Raw genomic sequence first — 25,363 nt, forward strand, 5'->3', positions numbered from 1 at the left:
TTACAGATGAGGGAACTGAGGCCCAGAGAAGTGAAGTGACTTGCCCACAGTCACACAGCTAAGGGGCAGAAACGGTATTCAAACCCATGACCTCTGACTCCCAAGGCCGGGCTCTTTCCACTGTATTTATTGAGGGCTTACTCTTCATCCCTTTGGTAGTATTTATTGAGTGCTTACTATTCATCCATTTGGTAGTATTTATTGAGCACTTACTATGTGCAGAGCACTGTGCTAAGCGCTTGGAATGTACAGAAGCAGCGTGGCTCAGTAGAAAGAGGCTGGGCTTGGGAGTCTCAGTAGAAAGAGGTCGGGCTTGGGAGTCAGAGGTCGTGGGTTCTAATCCCAGGTTCACCGCTTGCCAGCTGTGTGACTTTGGGCAAGTCATTTTGCTTCTCTGGGTCTCAGTTCCCTCATCTGTAAAATGGGGATGAAGACTGTGAGCCCCACGTGGGACTACCTGATCATCTTCTATCTCCCCCCCAGCGCTTAGAACAGTGCTTGGCCAATAGTAAGTGTTTAACAAATACCATTATCATTATTATTACTATTATTAATAATGTTGGTATTTGTTAAGCGCTTACTACATGCAGAGCACTGTTCTAAGAGCTGGGGGAGATACAGGGGAATGAGGCTGTCCCACGTGAAGCTCACAGTCTTCACCCCCATTTTACAGATGAAGGAACTGAGGCACAGAGAAGTGAAGTGACGCCCAAAATCACACAGCTGACAAGGGGCAGAGTCGGGATTCGACCCCACGACCTCTGACTCCCAAGCCTGGGCTCTTTCCACTGAGCCACGCTGCTTCTCTCTATTATTATGTGTGGAGCACTGTACTAAGCACTTGGAATGTAGAGAAGCAGCGTGGCTCAGTGGAAAGAGGCCGGGCTTGGGAGTCAGAGGTCGTGGGTTCTAATCCCGCCTTCACCACTTGCCAGCTCTGTGAGTTTGGGCCAGTCACTTCACTTCTCTGGGCCTCAGTGACCTCATCTGTAAAATGGGGATGACTGTGAGCCCCACGTGGGACAACCTCATCACCTTGTATCTCCCCAGCGCTTAGAACAGTGCTTGGCACATAGTGAGCGCTTAACAAATACCCCCATTATTATTATTCTCTGAGCCTCAGTGACCTCATCTGTCAAAGGGGGATGAAGACTGGGAGCCCCACAGAACAGTGCTTTGCACATAGTGAGCGCTTAACAAATACCCCCATTATTATTATTCTCTGAGCCTCAGTGACCTCATCTGTCAAAGGGGGATGAAGACTGTGAGTCCCACGTGGGACAACCTGATCCCCCCCCCACCGCTTAGACCGGTGCTTTGCTGCTTCTCACTTGGAAGAAGGGAGAGTTAGTGCGCTGCCCCCAGGAAGCGTTCAGTAGATACGATTGGGCGAGGAATAAATGAATAATACAGTAAAAAGGGAAAATGACTGTAAGCCCGTCAAAGGGCAGGGACTTCATCTGTTACCGATTTGTCCATTCCAAGCGCTTAGTCCAGTGCTCTGCACATAGTAAGCGCTCAATAAATAGTAGTGAATGAATGAAAATGGTGTTTTCTGTGAAAATCACACCGTAGAAAGATAAATCCGGTGAATGACTGAGGGAGGAGGAGGAGGAAGAGGAGGAGGAGGAGGAGGAGGAAGAGGAGGCTCGTCTGCTCAACTGTATATATTTTCATTACCCTATTTATTTTGTTAATGAAATGTACCTCGCCTTGATTCTATTTAGTTGCCATTGTTTTTACGAGATGTTCTTCCCCTTGTCTCTATTTATCGCCATTGTTCTCGTCTGCCCATCTCCCCCATTAGACCGGGAGCCCGTCAAAGGGCAGGGACTGTCTCTATCTGTTGCCGACTTGTTTATTCCAAGCGCTTAGTACAGTGCTCTGCACATAGTAAGCGCTCCATAAATACGACTGAACGAATGAAAGCAGGGGGAGGAGGAGGGGGAGGAGGAGGAGGAGGAAGAAGAGGAAGAAGGGGAGGAGGAGGAAGAAGGGGAGGAGAAGGAGGAAAAGGAGGAGGAGGAAGAGGGGGAGGAGGAAGAGGGGGAGGAGGAGGAGGGGGAGGAGGAGGAGGAGGAGGGACGGGGAGGAGGAGGGGACGAGGAGGGGGAGGACGAGGAGGTGAAGGGGGAGGAGGAGGAGGAGGAGGAAGAAGGGGAGGAGGAGGAGGAGGAGGAGGAGGAAGAAGAAGGGGAGGAGGAAGAGGAGGAGGCGGAGGAGGAGGTGAAGGAGGAGGGGGAGGAGGAAGAAGAAGGGGAGGAGGAGGAGGAGGAGGAGGAGGAGGAGGAGGAGGAGGAGGAGGAGGAGGAGGGCGGTCCCGGGGCGTGGGCGGGGCGTGTTGGGTGGTGTCCGGCGTTGGCGTTGGGAGCGGTGCGGTGGGGCCCGGGACGGCATGTGGGGCGGCCTGGGGGTCGGTGGGCGTCTGGGGCCCGCGGGGGCCGGCGAGGCCCCGGTGACCGTCGCCTTCGTCAGCGGCCGCGACTGCTTCCTCCGCCTGCCGCGGGCCCTGACGGCCCGGCTGGGGCTCCGCCAGGTAAACGCCTCCGGACGCGGCCGGGGGGGGTCCCTCTGCGGCGCTCCGCACGACGCCGCCGCCGCCAAACCGGGAGCGATGAGGACCTGCCCTCCGCCCTGTCCTCCTCTCCAGGCTCCCCTCCGGCCCTGCCCGGCCCTGCCAGGCCCTGCCAGGCCCACGGGCACAGCCCGTTGTTGGGCAGGGATGGTCCCTATCTGTTGGCTCAGCCCCTGTCCGGCCCCCCAGGGTCCGCTGACCCCCAGTCCCGGCCCAGCCCGGCCCCCCAGGGTTCCCTCTGCCCTGCCCGCCCCCCCAGGGTCCCCTCAGTCCCTGTCCGGCCCTCCAGGGTCCGCTGACCCCCAGCCCGGCCCTCTAGGGTCCCCTCAGCCTCTGTCAGGCTCCCCAGGGTCCCTTCAGCGCCCGTCCGCCTCTCCGGGGTCCCCTCGGCCTCTTTTCACCTCCCCAGGATCCCCTCAGCCCCGGCTCGGCCCTCCAGGGTCCCCACAGCCTCTGTCCACCTCCCCAGGGTCCCCTCAGCGCCCGTCCGCCTCTCCGGGGTCCCCTCAGCACCTTTCCAGCCCTCCAGGGTCCCTTCAGCCCCTGTCCATCTCTCCAGAGGCCCTTCAGCACCTGTCCGGCTCCCCAGGGTCTCCTCAGGCCCTTTCCGCCCCTCCAGGGTCCGTTGACCCCTGGCCCGGCCTGGCCTGGCCCTCCAGGGTCCGGCCCGGCCCGGCCTGGCCCTCCAGGGTCCACCCAGTCCCTGTCCGGCTCCCCAGGGTCCCCTCAGTGCCTGTCCAGCCCTCCAGGGTCCCCGCAGCACCTGTCCAGCCCTCCGGGGTCCGCTCAGTCCACGTCTGGCCTTCCAGGGTCCCCTCAGCCCCTCTCCGGCCCTCCAGGGTCCGCTGACCCCTGGCCCGGCCCGGCCCGGCCCTGCCCTGCCCTCCAGGGCCCGTGGGCAAAGCCGTTGTTGGGCAGGGATGGTCTCTATCTGTTGCCGAATTGTACATTCCAAGCGCTTAGTCCAGTGCTGTACACACAGCAAGCGCAGAGAAGCAGTGTGGGTCAGTGGAAAGAGCCCAGGCTTGGGAGTCAGAGGTCATGAGTTCTAATCCCAGCTCCGCCACCTGCCAGCTGGGTGACTTTGGGCAAGTCCCTTCACTTCTCTGGGCCTCAGTGACCTCATCTGTAAAATGGGGATGAAGACTGGGAGCCCCACGTGGGACAACCTGATCAGCTTGTCTCCCCCCAGCGCTTAGAATGGTGCTTTGCATATAGTAAGCGCTTAACAAATACCACCATTATTATTAAATGCGATTGAATGAATGAACAGAAGGTCAGCAGCCAGTTGGGCGGGAGGATTTTGTGTCCACCCAGTCCACCCCACGCGGGGCACCTCGAGGGACATTTGGGGCATGGGGCCCCCTCCTCAACCTCGCCCTCGCCCCCACCCCATTCTCTCCCTGGCCTTTTCCTCCATCCCCTTCCCTCCTGCCCCCCTCCCTCCTGTCCTTCCTTTCTCCCTCCCCCTCTCTCTTCTTTCCCCTTCCCCCATCCTCCTTCTCTCCCTCTTACCATTTTCCCCATTTTCCTCCATTCCCCCCGGGACCCTACCCCGGCAGGCCTGCTTGCAGCTGGGCCGGCCCAGGATGTGGGGTAAGCTGCCATCCAGGTAGGGCCAGGGGTGAGACTGGGCCAGGGGGAAGACTGAGACAAGTCCCAGCGATGAGCCGGCACAACAGTTGCCCACGAACCCCAGAGCCGAGCCCGATCCTTTTGTGGCCACCCTGGGGCTCGGCCCAGTGCTCGATGCAGAGTAAGAGCTGAGTAAATACCCGCATCGTTGCACATGTGCCTGCTCTTTCTCCTCCCCTGCCATCACCACACAACTAAACTTGTGCGGGAGTGAGCCAGACAGTCCAGGCCTTGGTAGACCTTTCCTAATAATAATTGTGGTATTTGTTAAGTGCTTATTATGTGCCAGGCACTGTATTAAGTGCTGGGATGGATTCAAGCAAAGCGGGTTGGACACAGTCCCTGTCCCACATGGGACTCACAGTCTTAGTCCCCATTTTACCAAGGAGGTATTGAGGCAAAGAGAAGTGACCTGCCCAAGGCCACACAGCAGACAAATGGCGGAGGTGGGATTAGAACCCATGATCTTCTGACTCCCAGGCCCGTGCTCTATCCACTTCTCCATGCTGCTTTCCTGACACTACTCAGCCTCCAAGGGCCATGTGTCAGGGTGGAACGGTTAAACCCTAATGCAGTCTCTGCTCAGAGCAAGAGTTCGGTAACTTGATGGATTGACATCCCCCAGAAGATCCCTCAGTGAAGAAAGCTGCCTTGAGTCAATATATAATAATAATGGCATTTGTTAAGAGCTTACTACGTACCAAACACTATACTAGATACAAATAATCAGGTAGGGGACGGTTGTTGTCCCATATAGAGCTCACTATCTAAGTAGGAGGGAGAACAGATATCGAATCCCCATTGTACGGATGAGGAAACTGAGGCATGAAGAAGTGAAGTGATTTGCCCAAGGTCACAAAGCAGTCAAGTGTCAGAGAGAAGCAGCATGGCTCAGTGGAAAGAGCACGGGTTTAGGAGTCAGAAGTCATAGGTTCTAATCCCAGCTCCGCCACCTGTCAGCTGTGTGACTTTGGGCAACTCACTTAACTTCTCGGTGCCTCAGTTACCTCATCTGTAAAATGGGGATGAAGACTGTGAGCCTCACGTGGGACAACCTGATTACCCTGTATCTACCCCAGGGCTTAGATCAGTGCTCGGCACATAGTAAGCGCTTAACAAATACTAACATTATCATTATTATTATTATTATCATTATTATTATTAAAGCCCAAATCCTTTGACTCCCAAGCCCGGGGCTCTTTCTAGTAGGCCACACCGCAGTCATCTAAGGCTGGCCAGCCGCCCGGCTCCGAGGGCCTTGGGCCCAGCTCACCTTCTGCAGGAGGGCAGGGTGGCCAGCAGCAAGTGAAAGCCTGACTCCCGTTTCCTCCCCAGGGCTGGGCTCCAGCGCTGCTTCCTTGAGTCCAACCAAAATGTCTGTCCCGCTTGGTCGGGGCTTGTTTCCCTCTGGCCCGGCCCTCCGCGGGCTTGGAGTGCACCGGGCTGGCTTCCTCCCGTTCCACTGGAGGGTATTCGTTGAGTAAGTCCCATAACCTTCTCACCGCCTGCACAAGCCACCGTTGTTCCCTCCCTCGCCTTAGAGGATTTACCTCAGAAGCCTTTGCCACCCTCCCCGGCACCTCACCGCTTCCTCCACACCCTCCTTAAGGCTGTGCTTAATATAGTGTGTACCACTTAGTAAGCCCTTAACAAATATCACAATCACTTAAAGCGTGGCAATCAAAACTGGGCACATTGGGTTGATGAAAGTCTGAGCGGAGCAGCTAGCACCCAGCTCTCCCAGACTCATGGCCGGGGCGGAGGGACCCTGAGAGCCAGGGGTTCTGAGACCCCAGAGACCTGGGCTGCCTCCCGGGCCCCGCTCTTGGTTTCTTTCAGGGCCCCAGCAGTGGCTCCACCAACTCTGTGCTCTGGGGAGCACAGAGCCCTACATTAAGCCCTGGGAGACCATCCTGGGAAACCCAAACCCTGGAATCCAGTCTGATTCAGACCTGCGGCTTTCCACTGCAGGGGTGATTCGTTGGGGCTGAGTATCTCACTGGAGTCTGCTGGGTGTCCAGTGCAGGTCACTGGTGCCAGGGGCCAGCATCCTCTGCCCAAATGTCCTCTGTTCCTATGGCCCTTTGGGAGTAGTGGTGACAGCAGTCGTAGGAGTGACTGAGCACCTACTCAGGTGGGGGAGTGCCTTGGGAAAGGGGCTCGGGGCCCGCCGACTCCACCCAGACCCCCGGCTTGGCCGCTTCTGTTCCAGGGGAGGGCGGGGGAGACCCAAGCATGACAGGGGTCACTAAGAGGGAGGTTCTTGACCATCTCGACCTGTCGTCCCATTCTCCCGTCTCTCGAATGGCCAGCACCAAGCTATAGAAGTGGTCGGGAACACCAAGCCGGTTTTCCTGAGCTGGGTGGAAGGTCGATCCGGTGACCACGACGAGAACGTGGTTGAGATCAGCCGGAAGGCTGGCACCAGGCTGGGGCTCGCCGACGGAGACCAGGTAAAGCCTTCCCTGGACCCACCGTTGTCGGGGGGTTTGTTTCTCTCCCGGCAAGCGTGTCCTCCTGGACACAGGGCAGCCGTGAGGACCGTGTCACCTTCTGGGGGATTTCGGTCTTACCTGCGTTCGCCTCAGGTTTCAAAGTCTAGTTGAACTGAAACGTAACGGGCCTGCTACCCTGTAGGAGCCGTCAAAGGTCATAAGCCTGTCACAGATGAGGAACGTGTCCGCCAACTCTGTTGAATTGTACTCAGTTGAATTGCTTGTATCCAGTACAGGGCTTAGTACAGTGCCTGGCACATAATGAGCGCGTAACAAATACCATACTTATTATTTTTACTCTCCCAGGCACTTAGTCCAGTGCTCGGCACATTGTAAGCGCTCAGTAAGTACATCGATTGATGGAAGGTACTACGCACCCACTTAGGGATTGGGAGTCCCCGGAGGGCCAGGGGACTGTGTCCCAGTGCTTAGCACGGTGTTCTGCATATAGTAAGCATGTAATAAACACTGTTCCTCCTACTACCACCCACTGGCAGTACCCAGTAGTGAATTTGTAGGAGAGTTCGTCACGGAGACACAGCGGGTTCCCTGCCCACAAGAAGCTTGCCCTCTAGAGACAGATGCAGACTCTTTATAACTAGAGTAAATGATCTAGGGGCCGATGGAATAAACACTCCCACGTGTGCATGGGAGGAGTGTCGGTCTCTGGATAAATTGTCATTTTCTAAGCTCACTGTCAAAAATTCCTTTTCCAGGTGTTTCTCAGGCCCTGTCCCCAGACGGTCTCGTGCCGGCGGGTTGAGGTGGAACCTCTCTCGGCGGACGATTGGGAGATTCTGGTAAAAACAAAATCCACGGTATTTCTGGATCCACGGTATTTCGACCCCACTATGGCCTAGTGGATTAGAGCAAGGGCCTGGGAGTCAGAAGGTCATGGGTTCTTTTGCCGACTCCACCACTTGGCTGCTCTGTGACGTTGGGCAAGTCACTTCACTTCTCTGTGCCTCAGTTCCCTCGTCTGCAAAATGGGGTTAAGACTGTGAGCCCTCTGTGGGACTGGGACCGTGTCCAACCCGATTGTCTTGGATCTACCCCAGCGCTTAGAACAGGGTCTGGCACATAGTAGGTGCTTAACAAGTACCATTATTTTGAAAAGCAGCGTGACTCAGTGGAAAGAGCCTGGGCTTGGGAGTCAGAGGTCATGGGTTCTAATCCCGGCTCCACCGCTTGTCAGCTGTGTGACTTTGGGCAAATCACTTCACTTCTCTGTGTCTCAGTTACCTCATCTGTAAAGTGGGGATTAAGACGGTGAGCCCCACGTGGGACAACCTGATCACCTTGTATCCCCCCAGCGCCTAGAACAGTCCTTGGCACATAGTAAGTGCTTAACAAATACCATTATTATTATTATTATTATTATTATTGTTCTGTCGTAAGGCTGATCCTGCTCCCCTGTCCATTTTAGTCACTCTACCAAGTCCAATCCAGATTACTCTGTGAACTCTCTTTGATTGCCAGGCTGCTGGCTACATGCCCAGGATCAGCTGGCGACCGGTGGGGAAAAGGAGTCTCTCTTCTGGCCTTCTGAGATTGTGAGCTCTGTGTGGGACAGGAACTGTGCCCCCTCTGCACCTCTTGTTTCTCTTCCAGCACTTAGTACAGTGCTGGGGACATAGTAGGGGCTTAACAACAACACGGTGGTGTTATCATCATCATCATCATTATTATTGTTATTATTACTGTTAGTGTTAGTCTAATGCGCACTTGTCCTAGGAGCTGCACGCCTCCTCTCTGGAGCAACATCTTCTGGATCAGATCCGGATAGTCTTTCCAGGAGCCGTTTTCCCCATCTGGGTCGACCAGCACACCCACGTCTACATACGGGTCGGTGAGTGCCTCAGAGGGTGGGCTATTCCGGTGGGCTGCTTCAGGCACCCGCGTGGGTCCTCATGTCACCTGGCCTGTCTCTCCCTCTCCAGGTGCCCTGCTGCCCGCAGCCCCTTTCGCCCGGCTGGAGCCTCAGACCGAACTTTTTGTTTGTCCTAAGACCCGACAAGATGGGGAAGGGGCCACCGCCACGTCGCCTCAGGCCCAGGAGGGTGGGAGTCCTGGGGAGCCAGGGACCATGGACTGCAGCCGGGAGGGTCCGCGAGGCAGAGCACTGGTGCCAGACCACCCAGAGGCCTCGGGGGTCTCCTGGGCGATGTCCGCCCTCTGGAGCCTCGTCGGGAGAGTTTTTGCCGGCGGGACGGAAGGGGAGCGGGGAGCCCCTGGGAGCCCAAGTGGACCGGGTAGCACCCCCAGCCTGCCAGCATCGCCCCTCTGCGGGGACGCCCTCTTCCGGGTGTGCCGTACCCCGCCTCCTGGAGCGGCCCCCACGGCCCAACAGCCCCGGGCCATCCACGTCTCTCCATGGACCTGGGACATTTGGGGGCCGGAGCCCGGGGGTCCTGTGACTTACGGCCACCTGGAGACAGTGCCGTCCCCACGGCAGCAGCGGCACAGCCGAGCCGAACCCGGGGCGGCCGTCCGAGACGAACAGCCGGTGTGCGTGACCCAGGTGGTGCCCATAGTCTGGAGTGGCCTGGCACACTTGAAGGATGCCCTGACATCTCACCAACTCACAGGCGCTCTACACGCTGGGAAAGTCTGGGTCAGTCGCCCCTTGGGGACATAGGTTTGGGCTCTGTGCGGTAAGCTTTGGGCTCAACTGGGTGCTGAGCCAAGATTGATGAGGTGCCTCTGCAGTCTTCCTCCCCCTTCCCGACAGCCAACCCTGGACGGTCCTTGCCCTGGTCTGCCCAGAGCCCATCTGACTGGGCCTGCCTGGTGCTGGCTCCAGAAAACCTCCCCACTCCGGTCCCGGTAGCAGAAGAGCAGAGGAAACGACAAGACGGGCAAGGAGAAACTGGAGGGAAGGGAGGAACAACAGAGCAGGAGTGACGGGATGGGGGAAGAAGAGAGGAGAGAGAAAAAGAGAGGAAGAGAAGAGAGAGTATTTCCTTGTTTGTTGCTCCTAGAACTGACTAGAAAGTGGGCAGAGTGAAAGTCGGAATTCACCCTTAGTAGTTGCCAGTTATGTATGGTAACCCTTAGAGGACGTGGATGTTGTCAGTGCCCTCCCTTCCCCAGGAAGGAGAGGCCAGGCCTGCGTCAGGGGAGGTGGTAGCGGAAGAGTGACTTCTCCTTCCGAAGTGGGCTGAGGTTGGGGTACCTGACTTGTTCGGGGAAGCCCAGTTGCCACGGGTCCCAAGGCCGTTGCCGGGAATCTTTTCCCAGTTTCAATTGTCCTAATTTGAAGGTCCCCCACAGGGGTGTGGGTGTGGATGTAGATCGGAGCATTTCTCTCAAGGGCTCCTCCGCTTTCCATCTCTTCCCAGAGTGCTGGGGAGTCCAGGATCGGAGGATCAGTGCAGACGGAGCCAAAGGAGGCCATTGCCACCATGCTCCCTTGGGCTCAAGCCATTATTATTATTATTGTCATTACTATTATTGCTATTATTGGGCCCATGGGGAGTCAGGCTGTCCAGAGCTGACCGGCAGGGTCTGTGGGAGGGAAATCTAGGGTTATGTTGTGCTCCAAATCGACATCTGGCACGGGCTTTGGAGTCAGAGGTCATGGGTTCGAATCCCGGCTCGGCCACTTGTCAGCTGTGTGACTTTGGGCAAGTCACTTAACTTCTCGGTGCCTAAGTTACCTCATCTGTAAAATGGGGATGAAGACTGTGAGCCCCACGTGGGACAACCTGATTCCCCTGTGTCTACCCCAGCGCTTAGAACAGTGCTTGGCACATAGCGCTTAACAAATACTAACGGGGAAGCAGCGTGGCTCAGTGGAAAGAGCCTGGGCTTCGGAGTCAGAGGTCATGAGTTCGACTCCTGGCTCTGCCACTTGTCAGCTGTGTGACTGCGGGCAAGTCACTTAACTTCTCTGTGCCTCAGTTACCTCATCTGTAAAATGGGGATTAACTGTGAGCCTCACGTGGGACAACCTGATACCCTGTATTTCACCCAGCGCTTAGAACAGTGCTCTGCACGTAGTAAGCGCTTAACAAATACCAACATTATTATCCATTAATTTTCCCAAATTCCCCACATCCCAGATTCCAGGCAGCCTGAGAAAGAGCCTGAACATTGACATGCACACGACGGTCACAATCAGACCCACAGAGAGGAGCCCCAAGACCCCGATGGCCCTTCAGCTGCAACCCAGGGAGAAGTTGGTAAGTCGGGGGGCCCCGGCTTATACCGTGAACAGCGTCTCTATCGCTCACGTGCTCGGAATATCGGCGAACACAGCTCTGGTAGGAGGAACCAGGTGATGTCTTCCCCGGAGCTGGCTCCAGACAGGGAGAGTCAGCGCACATGTCTGGGGCCCCGACGATGTGGCCAGAGGGAGAGGCCTTGAGGCCGGAAGTTAGGAGACCTGGGTTGTCGTCCCACCTCTGTCCCAGCCTGCATCGTGACTCTGGACAAGTCACTCTCCTTCTCTGGACCTCAGTGACCTCCTCTGGCAATCTCTTAGATGGTCAGGCCTGCAGGGGCCAGGCACTCTTAGGATCATTCTGGCTGTTCCGGTTACACTGAGACCCTCGCAGTGGATTCCCACCCATCACACCCTAAGGGGAACTGGGACCAACGTAGCTTGCTCATGATCCTGTGAGCCCCGGGCTTCGGGGTTCCTGGGCTAGTGGCCCGGGGTCAGCCAACAGGGTGCCTCCTCCCACCCCTCCTGTCGGAGGTCAGCGGCATGGGCTGATCTGTCACCTGGTGCTGTCCTGGGCAGAATTTCCAGGAGAGTTTCTCAGCTGGCAGAGTTGGGGAGAGCCGCGTGGATTCTGAGTACCCATAGTAAGTTTTATCAGGCCTTGTCTTACTCCTGCGAAAGCCTGTTCCCCATCTCACTTCTGCCTCTGTTTGGAGCAGTCTCTTTCCTCCAGAGGGGATGGTGGAGCCAGGAGCATTTCAACACTTGTCCCGTGATGAAACCCTCGCCCATGCTGCCCTCTTGCCCGCCCTGGGCACCACCTCCTCCGGGATGGGCGGGGGGATTCTGCTCCCTCCTCTGGCGGCTCCTTTCTCCGCCTGCCCGCCTACCTCGCCTCTGGCTGAGGGACACTTTTTCCTGACCTGGCCTTTCAGTGTTTTTTTCCCATTCCTTGTGCCACAGAAAGACGTGGATGAAGAAGATGTAAGATCGGCTTTCAGGGCCTGGCTCTGCTCGACCGGTCCCCGGATCTTGGCTGAGGAAGAGCGCATCCAGCTGCAAGTGGGAGAAGGCAAGTACTCCCACCTCTGATCCCACCTGTCGTTTTCCCCTTCCGGAGAGGCTCCCTGGCCTGGTTGTGGACCGTTTGGTCTGACAAAGATGTTTCTTGAGTGGGAGATGGCGAAGTTTTAGCCTTCCTCCGGATGGCGTCTATATCCTGCGTTCCAGCAGCGGCCAAGTTTCACGTGCAGCCCCACTGTCTCCTCCCCAGGAATGAAGGAATTCTACCTCAGTGCCGTCCAACCTCCTGAACCCGAGCCAAGCGGGGAGGAGAGTGTGTACACCCTGAGTGCCAGCATCCTGCAGGAGACCAGTATTCAAGTAACCACTGGGGGATGCTTTGGGTGGAAATGTAACGTGTGGATTTGGGTAGGAGCCGGGGGCCTCAAAGGACCTACCTTCTCACCTACCTACCAGCCAGAGCGATCAGAGTGGGTGCTTTCTTTCAAATACCACAGCTCTCACAGGGCGTGAGCTCAGCCAGTGGCCTGCTCCAGGAACCTAGGGCCTCAGATTCCTCCCCCTTAAAATGGAGAGGCTGATCCCTGTTTCTCCCTGACAGGGATGTTGAGAAGGGAGAATGAGATCACAGACAGCAAAGGCTTTGGTCAAAGAAGAGCTAAACTCAGAGTGCTAGGAAATTAAGGGATTGATCTTTCTTCAAATGCCGCCCAATTGAAATAGCCAGGACTTTAGAGAAAGAAACAAATTCCCCTTTATGGGTTCCCACCTGACCAGTTGTCTGTGTCTTAATCAGTCAGTGATATTTACTGAGCACTTATTATGCTTTAGTCCATCAGAGCTGTCTAGCTAAAAACTTTTTTTTAACGTTCTCCTGGTTTGCCCAGAACCCTTCCTGCCTCTCCTCCTCCATGAGACTAACAGTGCTGTGGTCTCTTTCCCCAGGTTCTTCTCCACCCCAGGACACTGGAGGACAACAAGGAAGCAGCGGCCTGGGATGACCTGGAGGAGAACCTCCCTTTTAGGAAACTGAGCTCCTTAGGGTGAGGAATCCGGACCGAGCTGCCAGAGCCCCCTACACGGCCGGGTCTCCGGGGCTCCTGGGTAAATGTTCAAATGGATGCCGGTCCCTCTGGCCAGGATCTGGGGGAACCTGGTCCTCGCCTGCTTCTCACTGTTCCCCTCTCCTGCAACTGAAGCCCCGTGGCCTAGTGGATAGAACATGGGCCTGGGAGTTCAAAGGATCTGGGTTGTAGTCCCAGCTCTGTCACCTGTGAGCTGGGTGACCTTGAGCAAGTCACTTCACTTCTCTGGACCCCAGTTACCTCATCTGTAAAATTGGGATTAAGACTGCGCGCCCCATGTGGCACAGGGACTGCATCCAACCCGACCACCTTGTGTCTTCCCTGGTGATTTGTACAGTGCCTGGCACATAATGAGCATTTAGCAAATACCATTAAAAAAAGCATAGGTTTTTAGGAGAGGTGTTGAGGATTATACTGTTGAGTGATTACTGGCAGCATCTGGGGGTCTCCTAAATTGCTGTCGCTAAAAGAGAAAGCTTCAAGATAGTGGAGGGCCCGCTTTTAACTGGCTGTGCAGCCCCTTCCCTCTGACCGTGTTCTATGCCATCAGGGGCGTGTCAGACCTCGGGGCCACCTTGCTGGACCACATCACCCACAGCCTCTTGGGACGCCCCCTGTCACAGGCTCTGGCCTCAGCCGTGGCGGGCCTGCGCAATGGAGCCGTCCTGCTCACGGGACCAAAGGTATGTCAGCCAAACCCTGCCCAAATGCTGGGGAAGGCCCAGATACCGCAGGGATCGTGTCTACAAGCTCTATTCTATTGGACTCTACCAACCACTCAGTACAGTGCTCTGCCCCCAGTAAGGGCTCAATAACTACCATCGATTGATGGGCGCTGGGCTAGACACAACGTGGCTCAGTGGAAAGAGCACAGGCTTGGGAGTCGGAGGTCATGGGTTCAAATCCCGGCTCTGCCACTTGTCAGCTGTGTGACTGTGGGCAAGTCACTTAACTTCTCTGTGCCTTAGTTACCTCATCTGTAAAATGGGGATTAAGACTGTGAGCCTCACGTGGGACAATCTGATTACCCTGTATCTACCCCAGCGCTTAGAACAGGGCTCTGCACATAGTAAGCGTTTAACAAATACCAACATTATTATTAGACACAAGAGACTCAGACCAGACTCGGGCCCTGTCCCACATGGGGCTCACTGGAGGGAGGGAGAGAGGAAGGGAGAGAGGGATGGAGGAGGAGAAGGGGAGGGGACAGAGGGAGGGATCTCCTCTCCATTGTGCAGAGGAGGAAACTGAGGCCTAAAGAAGTTGAGTGACTGGCTCAGTGGTGTGAAGGAAATATTCCCTCTGGCATTTCTGAGAATCGTTGTCCCGGCATTCAGCACCCACCTTCCCCTCCATCCCATGATTAAGTCCCCTAGCATCCAGCCAGCTGTTACCTCGTGGGTTTGAGCCCCGAAGGGCCAATTCTCCCAGCAGCTTCTGGCCTCCGCCCGCCAGAAGCCTCAGTGCAAACGCGTCCTGCAGGGCAGTGGGAAGACGACCGTGGCCAAGGCCGTCTGCAGAGAAGCGTCTGACGGACTAGACGCCCATGTGGAAGTCATTGACTGCAAAGCCCTGAGAGGTAGGGACAGAGTAACCGCTCCCTCGGCGTGTCTGTCCCTCCCTCCCTCCCTTCCTTCCTTCCTTCCTTCCTTCCTTCCTTCCTTCCTTCCTTCCTTCCTTCCTTCCTTCCTTCCTTCCTTCCTTCCTTCCTTCCTTCCTTCCTTCCTTCCTTCCTTCCTTCCTTCCTTCCTTCCTTCCATCGTATTTATTGAGCGCTTACCGTGTGCAGAGCACTGTACTAAGCGCTTGGAATGTACAGTTCGGCAAAAGATAGAGACAATCCAGGCAGGTTGCTGCAGAGGGAGCCCACTTGAGGGCGGGGCCGTACCAGAGGGCTGGACCTGTGCCGTCCTCTGCTTTGGTATTTCCACCCCCCACTCCCCGCAAGCTCTCACTGCAACCCCACCACTCTTGCCTACAACTCCCCGCCGGGTCTGGGGCTAGGGAAGGCCCCTGGCCCGCCTCCCCTCCCCACAGCCCGAGTCTCTCCGTCTGCGATCCGGCAGGCCGCTTGGACTTCCAGCTCCGCTCTGCCGGCCTGCCTGTCCCGGGCCGACCGCTGTCCCGGACTCGGTGATGGTGACGGTGGTGGTGGCGGCTGGGATCCCAAGGGCCTGGCAGCCCCGCTCGGTGGCACCACTGCTGACCCTGAGGTGGTGGCGTTTCAGGGAAGAGGTTCGAGAACGTCCAGAAGTACCTGGAAGCAGCTTTTGCCGAAGCGGTGTGGAAACAGCCAGCCGTGGTCCTCCTGGATGACCTCGATCACCTGGTTGGGGCGCCGGCCTCTCCTGAGCACGAACATGGCCCTGATGCCCTGCAGAGCCAACGGCTGGCACATGGTATTGGCCCCCGCTGACACGCCCGTGTGAACGGTGCCCTTGGGAGCAGGACTTGGGGTGTGGGAGCCCCTGGGAACGACGCAGGTGGACGGTGGGTTTCCCCCAGCTCCACCACCCCTCGGTTCCATTTTGGGGGTGGATGGGCTCCCACCCACGTCGACCCGTGGAGATCTGTCACCGCTGCCCAGTCAGCCAGATCGGTGTGGGCGAGATCCCACAGCGAGATCCCGTGGGCCTCCACCCTTGTCCTCCATTCTTGTCCTCCATCCTGTCCTCCATTCGTCTCCACCCTTTTCCGGGAACAAAGACAACGGGACAGAACAAAGCCTCCCCTGTGCCCAGTAACCCCTCCAGATATCTGCTGGCTGCTGGCTGCCCCTTGGAAAGAAAGCGGGCCGAGGACCCTGCCCTCTGGGACCTTATGGTCTGTTAGAGGCCTTCCCCCTGGTTGCTTAGTCTGCAGTTGCCCTTCGGGGTCCAGTACATAACACGAGCCACCCACTGAGTCACTGGGCCCGCTTTACTTCTCTCTCTCTAGTTCTGAAGGATCTGGTCAAAGAAGTGGCTTCAATGGGCAGCTTCGTTGCCATGATCGCCACCAGCCAAAATCAGCATTCCCTTCACCCCCTCCTCAGCTCCAGCCGGGGGTCGCCCACGTTTCAGTGCTTTCAAGATATCCAGGCCCCAGACCAGGTAATTCAGGCCCCCAAAATAATTCTGTGGGCGTGGGTGAGGCCAGCAGGAACCAGGACGAGAGTGGCCCCAAGGTGAGTGACTCAGCCCTCGGGGCTTTGTTTCTATTCATGTTTCTGCCCAGAGGGAGCCTCAACTCCCTGCCCATGGCCTCTGCCTTCTAGGTCCACCTGGGACAGGTTTCTGACACTGGGGTGTGATGTTGGCCCTGTTTTTCTCACTGTTCCTGCCTGTCTCCCCTAGCTAGGGAGAGACAAATAGAGCCAACGAGGGAGAGAAAAAGGGAGGGAAGGAGGGAAGGAGCCTGGCCCGGGGCCTGCCATACATGATAGAAAAGACTGTGAGCTATTGCCATCGTGTATGTGTGTGTGTGCGGTCCCCTTGCCCCAATGTGTGGTCATAGTTGTGCGTCACAGTTGAGTGGACGCGGCCCAGCGGTCTCAGCAACACCAACTGACAAACGGTAGCGGTGTTTACGGGGAGGCTGGATCTGTGCTGTCTCCTGATGATTTCTAGGTGTGGGGCACCCCTGAAAATGGACTTTCAGTTCTAAGCCTGGAGGGTCCCTGGTTCCCTCCTCCGTTTCTCCTGGCAGCGGTCGGTCGGCGGAGGTGGCGCCGGGAGCCCGGGGGCTGGAGGCAGGTGGGGGTCCCAGCCCTGGCCGCATCTCTTGCAGGAGCAGAGGGGGGACATGCTGCGCTGCACCATCACCGAAGCCCTTCACGTCGGCCCGGACCACCTGCACGCCCTCGACCTCCCCAGTATCGCCAAGGCAACCGAAGGGTTCATCGCCCGCGACTTCACCCTGCTCGTGGCCCGTGCCACCCACGCCGCCCTCTCCGCCCGGGCTGTGGATGCCCCCACAGGTGAGTGTCACACCCAAGACCGCCCAGCCTCCCATGCCGGTCCCGGTCCCCCCGCCCCGAGGTCATGGGTTGAGGGCGGCGGCACCCTGGAGACGGGTTCCATTTCCGAAAGCAGAGCTCATCTTGTCGACGTCGGACTTTGAAAAAGCCCTGGAAGGATTTACGCCCGCCTCTCTGAGAGCCGTGGGTCTGCACCAGCCCAGGGGCCCGGGCTGGAGCGGGGTTGGCGGCCTGCACCAAGTCCGGCAGGTTCTCATCGACACCATCCAGCTGCCTGCCAAGGTGGGTCCCGGACCAGGAACGCTTCCCCCAGCCTGCTCTCCGAGGGGCACAGGTGTGGGCTGGTCTCACCGCACAGTGGGCATCTCTGTCAACTGGCGGGTGGCCCTGCCCTGGCCATTGGAGGACTATATATTCATCGGTCTATTGATCTATTGAGTGCTTACTGTGAGCAGAACACTGGACTGAGTGCTTAGGAGAGTGCAGTAGAGTAAGTGGACACGATCCCTGCCCTCGGGGGTTTACGGTCTATCCCAGATGCCAGCGGAGTTCAAGCTCTACCTTTGTGTTCCATTTTCTCATCAGTAGTGTGCTGGAGCCTGCAGCTGGTTCAGTGACTTCTGCATTTAATGAGTTGTGGTCCTTACTGAGCACCTACTTGATGCCCAGCACTGTGCTCAGGACCAGGGTTGGTACAGGACAATCAGATCAGACCCAGTATTTGTTCACAAGGGGCTCCCAGTTAGAGAGGGAGGGGCAGCAAGAATCTCACCCCCATTTTACCACGGAGGAAGCGGGCCCAGAGAGATTAGGTGAAACGGCCTCTGGCACTGGAGTCGGAACTAGAACCCGGGTTTCCTTACTCCCAGGCTCAGGTTCTACCCACTAGGCCGTGTGGCTTCTCAACAGTCCAAAGCAGAGTGGGGAGGGAGGGACACCAAGGCAAATTGGGGCCCAACGGCTTCTCCGGGGAGAGTTGGATCGCCCGCTCGATCGGGGGGAATTTCTGCAGCGTCCGGCTTTGTTTTTCAGTACCCGAGTCTGTTTGCCGACCTGCCCATTCGCCAGAGAATGGGAGTGCTGCTCTACGGGCCCCCCGGAGTGGGGAAAACCCTATTGGCTGGAGCCGTCGCCCACGAGAGCGGACTGAACTTCATCTGCGTCCAGGTCTGCGAGGGGGGCCGCCTTGGTCCCGGGCAGGACTCCCGGAATCTGCCCCACCCAACTGGGGCCTCACCAGGCCCGAGTTGGTGACAGGTGGCGGGAGTCACGGTCGAGGAACCCAGGGGGCTGGGCTTCCCTCTCCTACCCCACCCACATGCTGGGGGAGAGAGGGAGCCAGTGTTCTGGATCCCCCCGGGACCCGCCCGCTTCCTGCAGAGGCCCGGACCGCCACTGTTCCCTATCCAGGGCTGGGGCTAGACGTCCTTGGGGGGGTTGCATGGCTGCGGAGGGGTGGATGGGGGTGGTTTGCGAGGCAGCGGGACTCGCATGGCTATAGGGGCTGACCCTGTCACCTCAAAGACTTGGGCCTTTGGAGTGGGGCGTTTCACACCTCACTCCCTCCCTGCTTCCCATATCCCACCTCTGCCTTTACTGGAGGGTCCTCATGGAGCCTCAGGCAGGGGTCTAGATAGCCCTGGGTGGCTTGTCCTGTGTCCATTTCCCTTCCTGTCCCATCCTCCCTCCGCCCCCTCCCCAAAACACCCCCCCACATACACACCCCCACCCCGACACGTCACACTACACCACACCAGCATCCCGGTGTCCCGGCAGGGGCCAGAGCTGCTCAGCAAGTTCATCGGAGCAAGTGAGCAAGCCGTTCGTGACGTGTTTTCCAGGTAGGTTCCCTGCTCCCAGGCAATCTGCCGCTGGCACGGCATTCCCACTCAGCCCACCCCTACCCCTCACGGTTCCGGCACCTGGCTTTGTTCCCAGGGGGGCACGGAGCCAACGGAGCTCACCTCTGGCACGCCAGGCCCGGGGACGCTTTCGCTGCTGTGAAAGCCGGCTTCTCCGCGGGTGGGGCCGTGCAGCCGGGCTTAGCGAGGGAATCCCGGCATGATTCCCTGCCCCACGTGACTCTGTCTGCTTTCCTTGGTTTCTTCCAGCTCCTCTAGTCTAGTCTCCTTTTCTTTTTTTTTAAAATGATATCTGATAAGTGCTTACCGTGTGTCAAACACGGTGCGCTGAGATAGGTACAGGTTTATCAGAATGGACGCACTCCCTGTCCCACATTGGGCTCACAGTCTAAGTAGGAGAGAGAATAGGTAATCCCCATTATAGTTGAGGAAACCAAGTTACTGAAAAGTTAAGCAACTGGCCCGGGTCACACAGGAAGCAATTGGCAGAGCCTCCCCCGACCCCCACCCTCGCCTAGCTCTTTTCCCCTCCCCACCCGCTCGAGAGGTGACTTACCGGGGGCCGGGGGGACCGCCCCTCCTTTAGCCGGACAGAGGGCTGCTAGTGGTCGGATGGGGAGTGGGAAAGGGGATGGGGACAGACAACCAGGGCCGCCAATACGCCCGCCCGCCCCGGGCTGACCCGAGCCGTGTCACCCCGCCCGCCTGGGCTGCCGTGGCCGGTGATTCCAGGGCTCAGGCAGCCAGGCCGTGCCTCCTCTTCTTTGACGAGTTCGACGCCATCGCCCCACGCCGCGGCCACGATAACACCGGAGTGACCGACCGCGTCGTCAACCAGCTGCTCACACAGTTGGATGGCGTGGAAGGCTTGGAAGGTAATAAAATGGGCGGAGTCTCTCCATCTCTGGGCCGCGAATACCACAGACTTGGGTTAACGTCTCGTCCTTTGTCCAGGGGTCTATGTGCTGGCGGCGACCAGCCGCCCTGACCTGATTGACCCTGCTCTGCTGAGACCTGGCCGACTGGACAAGTGCGTGTACTGCCCCCCTCCCCTGGACCAGGTAATTTGGGAACTTGACACCCCCCCACCCCACCCCAGCTCCCGTCAAGGGCCGGTGTCCCCCCCGTCCCCGCTCCTCCTGCCCTCCACCAGCTCACACAGGAACCCATGCCCACGGCCTAATCATCCGCCCGCTGATGGCCCCCGCTGACAACCTTTCCTCTCCTCGTGGGGCCGGGTGGGAGTCCGGGGCGGAGGAGGACGAGAAAGGGGCCCAAGTGCTTTCTGGGCTGTGAGCCGTGGGGCTTCCTAGCAGGAACAAGGAGCCATTTCAGGAAGTTCTGGGCAGAAGTTCAGACATTCTTGGTGGTTTGTTCGAGGCTGACTTTATGCCAAGCTCTGCATTGAACGGTGCTCTGATAGGCCCCGGCAAATCTATCCTGATCTGCCGGGACCTCTCTCCGTTCAGCCAGACGAGATCCAGACTTCTCTGTCTATTTCTGTCACCGGCTTCCTGTCTTCCAGGCTTCACGCTTGGAGATCTTGCAGGCCCTGAGCGCCTCCCTGCCTCTGGCGGACGACGTGGACTTCCAGCCCCTGGCCGCGGCGACCGAGGCCTTCACCGGCGCTGACCTGAGGGCCCTGCTTCACAACGCCCAGCTGGAGGCCTTGCGGGGCCGACTGGCCTCACCCCCCACCCCAGTGAGCGCCTCGCTCGGCCCAGGGGAATCCGGGGAGTGCCCACCGCCAGGGTCAACCTAGGCCTGGCTCTGGGGACTGTGAAGGGGGATTGGGAATCGTCTCCCGGCTTCCCTTGCTCGCTCCCTCCCTTCCTCACCGGCTGGGCCCGAGGTGGGTTTGGGGGTGGGTCTCCCTGAAACCCTATCTGCCCTCGGGAACACTACTCCCCTTTCCTCCCACCCCCTTTCCCCCGCTAGCCCCGGCTCGCTGGCCCTCACGGAAGCACTGAGCCGTGTTCTGGCCTGGCCAGAACAGTGTTTTGCACATAGTAAGCTCTTAACAAATACCATTATTATTATTATGTTCCAGGACCTCGGGTCTGGCTCGGACAGCGACCTGAGCCTGTCCTCCATGGTGCTCCTGAGCCACAGCAGCGGCTCGGACGACTCGGACCAGTCCCTGGTCTCCCTGGAGGCGGCCGAGCGGCTCCCCGAGGACTCGGCCGCCTTCAGCGTCTACCGTCTTTACTTCGGCAGCTCCTATGAGTCCGAGCTCGGGAGTGGCACGTCTCCATGCCCGGTAGGGCCTTATCCGGTCGGGTCCGGTCTGGTTCCGCCCACCCCTGCTGGGGGTGAGGCCTGCACTGGCGTCGCTGGCTAGGGGAGGAAATGAGCCCGCACTAGCAGTGGTTAGCCCGAGCCTGGGGCCTGGGCCCAGATACGCAATGTTGGAGAAAGGCTTTGTGTTTGAAGGGAGAGAGGCTCAAGGCAGCAGCCAGGGTTTATCGAGCCAAAATCGATGGATTCAGAATTGCCGCATAAGGTGACTCGGTGGTATTTATTGAGTGCCCACTGTGTGCAGAGCAGCGTACTAAGCACTTGGGAGTATGGTACAACAGGGTTAGTAGACATTTCCTGCCCACGAGGAACTTACAATCCAGAGGAAGCAACTGATGGTCCCTTGAGAGTATAGGTTCTTGACAAAACATTTTGAATTATAATTATGGTACGCATTGAACGCTTACTACGGGCCAGGCACCTTACTAAGCGCTGGGGTGGATACAAGCAAATTGGGTTGGATACAGCCCCTGTCCCGTGTAGGGCCTCACAGTCTCCACCCCCATTTTACAGATGAGGCAACTAAGACCCAGAGAAGTGAAGTGACTTGCTCAAGGTCACACAGCAGACAGGTGGCGGAGCCGGGATTAGAACTCATGACCTGATAGAACTGTGTTCTATCCATTATGCTGTGCTGCTTCATTGGGATGAATTTGCAAGTTATTTTTTCTTGCTTCCTGGCAATCTGGCTCCGTGGGATTTTATTGTAGTTTTTGGACACACTCCAATTAGTGCCAAAGTAATTGAAGACTGATAAAAGAGCATCAATCCAACTGAGAATGAAACTCATCTTCCAACCACCGAAGCCAAGCAGGAGAGGAGTGAACCCATGATTACCCGTATATCTGTAGTTTATTTATATTGTCTTTCTCTCCCTCGAGATTGTAAGCAGTGTGGGCAGGGAACGTATCTACCAGCTCTGTTATATTGAATTCTCCCAAGCCCTTGGAAGAGCGCTTTGCACACAGTAAGCGCTCAATGAATACGATTGATATAAATACAGTTGATAAGAATTTAGCTGTTTTGTAGAAACAAAAACAAGTTTTGGACTGGTAATTTATTTTGCAAAACATTGCTGCCACTGGATGTTCGAAAATGTCAGACAATAACGTTGGTATTTGTTAAGCGCTATGTGCTAAGTACTGTTGTAAGTGCTGGGATGATCTCGTCGTTCGATCGTTTCCTTCCCCGTATTTTTCCTTTGTTGTGCTCCCCCCACACCCCCTCCCTTGTCCCCAGCAGCTGGCGGACAGCGGGACTGTGCTGGGGCCCCCGAAACCAACCCCCCCCACCCCAGGCTCTGGCTTTGGTCAACAGGCCGGCACTTGGCCACCCCCCTCCGCAGGCTGAGCACTGGACTGGGCACCTGGGAACGTGCCTTGGCCATCACAACCCAATGCTCGTTCCTGGCGAGGACAGAGGAAGTGGTGGTGCCCAGAAGGAGGTGGGACTCTGTCTGACCCTCCCCCTCTCTCTCTCTCTCCTCCCCCTCCACGATGGCCGGCTGCAGAGTTCCCAGGGAACATCGGGACCAAGCTCCGGACTCCACGATCTGGCCGGCCTGCTGGGCCGAGAGCAGGACGGGGGCCGGGACCTCACGCCGGAACAGAGGGACCGGCTTCGGGCGGACATCAGCGCCATCAAGGACAGTTACAGGAGCCCCAGCAGGGTGAGTGGACATGCCTGCCCTCCCAGCCCCAGCCCCCACCTCCTTCCTCTACCCTCACTACTCTCGTGTTCTTCTCTCATTCCTATGGGATGAGGACGATGAGGTCGACTGAGCTGTTGAGCGCCTATGCCCTGCCTGCTGTTATATTGTACACTCCCAAGCACTTAGTACAGTGCTCCACAAACAGTAAGTGCTCAGTAAATACGACTGCCTGGCTGCCAAGCTTTGGACTGGATGCTGGTGAGCTCAGGGACTGAGAAGGGAGGGAAGGTGGGGCAGGGAGAGCAGGGATCCACGCCTTATTTTGCGGACGAGGAAAGTAAACCCCGAGAAGGGGGTGGAGAGATTGTAAGCTCTTGGAGCACAGGGACTGGGTCTCCTCACTCAGTGGCCAGAGGGACGGTGGGTAGGGAACGTGTCCACTGACCCCGTTGGACTGTAACCCCCAGTTGCTTAGTTACATGCTCTGCATGCAGTAAACAATCAATACCTTGATTGTTTGAAGGCTTACTTTGTGCTGGGCCTACTAAGCGCTTGGGTAGGTGCGGTTACAACTGAGTTGTTAGACACATTCCCTGCCCACAAGGAGCTTTCAGTCTATAGGTGGGCAGGCTTTAAAATAGATTAAAATCAAATAAAGCACTTAGTACAGTGCTCTGCATTCAGTCAGCACTCCAGAAATACCATTAATTGATTGACTTACGGTCACCCGGCAGGGCCCAGTCACCACCAGCCAGTGGTGGTCGTAGCAGGAGTGATAACGACTCTATTTCCTTACAGTTTTATTTTGTTTGTAGTCCCGAGAGAAATCTTATATTAAAACTTCTTTCATCCCAGAAGGAAGAAAATGTTTTTTCGGTTGTACATTCCCAATGGAAGGGATTTCTTTCATCCCAATCCGTCACTGGTATCTATTGAGCACCTTCTGTAGGCAGTGAAGCAGTGTAGGAAGTGCTCGGGCGAGTGCAGTAGAGTTGGTGGACGCGATTCGCAGTCCTCCAGGAGCTCTCGCTAGGACTTTTTATCAACGTTACTGAGAGGTGGTTCGTCCGTGGCGTGACTTCCCGGGCGTTATTTAGCTCTCTGACAGTGGTCGGCTGTCTTCCAGGACGAGGAGCCCGTCTGTGGGCCGGGCCCAGCTAAGAGTCCGCTGCTCGTCTGCCAGGCGCACTTGATGGCGGCGCTGAGCCAGACTCGCCCCTCCCTCAGCACAGAAGACTGGAAGACCTTTACTGAACTGTGAGTGGCGAACGGCCAGGACGTTTGGGGGGGACAGGGCCGGATGCCGGGCCGCCCGCCCACCCGCGGCCTGGCACCATCTTGGGTGGCGGTGGGGAGGGGCGGGCAGGGGTGCAGGGGAGGCGGTGCCGGGGGCCGGGAAACCTCCCAGGGGACCGGCCCTTTGAGGTAAAGGATGGCGTGTCCGGTTTGCAGCTACGACAACTTCCAGAATCCGAGGAGGAGGAAAGGTCAAGGTGTGGGGGCAGCTCTCAGGCCGGGCCAGAAGGTGACTTTGGCGTGAGCGGACCAGACCGGGGGCCCGGACAACCGGGATGGAGGCGGGAGCCAAGCTCACCAGCTGCTGCCCCCACCAGCACCAGTTTCGGAGAGGCGGGACAGCAGGGCAGGGCGGGGTACCCGTGGGGCAGCTCGGGACGGAGAGCTCAGAGCCGGCCCTGGGGGAGGGGTAGGCCTGGATCTCCCCCGGGGCTCTCGCGTGGACTGTACTGTTGCCCCAGCGCTGTTCATTCAGCAACCCAACAACGCTCTGGCCGCAGACATGTTAACGCTGTGAATAAAGGGTGGCTGAGTTCAAAATGGTTTGAGCTTCCACCTCGCCGGCTCTGGATTGGGCAGAACCCCAGAACCCTGCTTATTGGATCCTCGGGCCCGGGCCGAAGCAGCGTGGCTCAGTGGAAAGAGCCCGGGCTTGGAGTCAGAAGTCATGGGTTCTAATCCCCGCTCCGCTACTTGTCAGCTGTGTGACTTTGGGCAAGTCACTTAACTTCTCTGAGCCTCAGTTACCTCATCTGTAAAATGGGGATGAAGACTGTGAGCCCCACGTGGGACAACCCGATCACCTTGTATTCCCCCCAGCGCTTAGGGCAGTGCTTTGCACATAGTAAGCGCTTAACAAATACCAAAATTTAATTTTTTTAATTCAGCTCTACCTGATGCCATGCGATAAGCACGGGCGAGGGGGCCCAACTGCCCCTGTTGGCCTCCCAATTGCCCCGTGGACCTCCTGTTGATGGGGTTGAGTGGAGAGCGGGTCCAGGCCCCACCCCCTGACCCATCCCAACTGGGCCTCTGTCTCTGGCAATGGCACCATGGGAGGGTTGCCCTCTGATGGCCTTGATGTTCTGCCTCCCTCCCCACAGGACGGGCTCCAGCCTAGGCCACAGCTGCTGACTGTGTCTTGCTTACTTGTCTGTTGCTGCAGAAGGGCACCTGTGTGAGCGAGGTAGGGCCCACGTCAGGGAAGCTCTGTGGACACTGGGGCTCAGAGGGTCAGGGCCCGCCCCTTGGCCTTTGCCCGAGATGGTGGCTCTGATCCCGCTGGAAATGGAAACCCATCCCCGAGGTTGTCGCCGC

At 57.5% G+C, this 25,363-nt stretch overlaps 1 protein-coding gene across 1 annotated transcript; it reads left to right on the top strand.

Moving 5' to 3' along the window:
- The first annotated feature begins 2,318 nt into the window (after nucleotides 1-2,318).
- On the top strand, nucleotides 2,319-24,617 carry PEX1 (peroxisomal biogenesis factor 1). The gene is made up of 24 exons (XM_029070588.2): nucleotides 2,319-2,536; nucleotides 6,523-6,663; nucleotides 7,422-7,505; nucleotides 8,440-8,554; nucleotides 8,646-9,319; nucleotides 10,770-10,889; nucleotides 11,837-11,945; nucleotides 12,147-12,256; nucleotides 12,842-12,939; nucleotides 13,532-13,664; nucleotides 14,464-14,560; nucleotides 15,210-15,380; nucleotides 15,919-16,073; nucleotides 16,750-16,939; nucleotides 17,055-17,221; nucleotides 17,972-18,106; nucleotides 18,716-18,780; nucleotides 19,534-19,676; nucleotides 19,756-19,862; nucleotides 20,327-20,503; nucleotides 20,852-21,061; nucleotides 22,610-22,768; nucleotides 23,877-24,007; nucleotides 24,203-24,617. Exons 1-24 carry the CDS (start codon nucleotides 2,396-2,398, stop codon nucleotides 24,288-24,290), a joined length of 3,720 nt encoding a protein of 1,239 aa, XP_028926421.1. The 5' UTR covers nucleotides 2,319-2,395; the 3' UTR covers nucleotides 24,291-24,617.
- Nucleotides 24,618-25,363: the final 746 nt, after the last annotated feature.

The sequence above is a fragment of the Ornithorhynchus anatinus genome, chromosome 8 (genome assembly GCF_004115215.2).
Source record: "Ornithorhynchus anatinus isolate Pmale09 chromosome 8, mOrnAna1.pri.v4, whole genome shotgun sequence".
NCBI lineage: Eukaryota > Metazoa > Chordata > Mammalia > Monotremata > Ornithorhynchidae > Ornithorhynchus > Ornithorhynchus anatinus.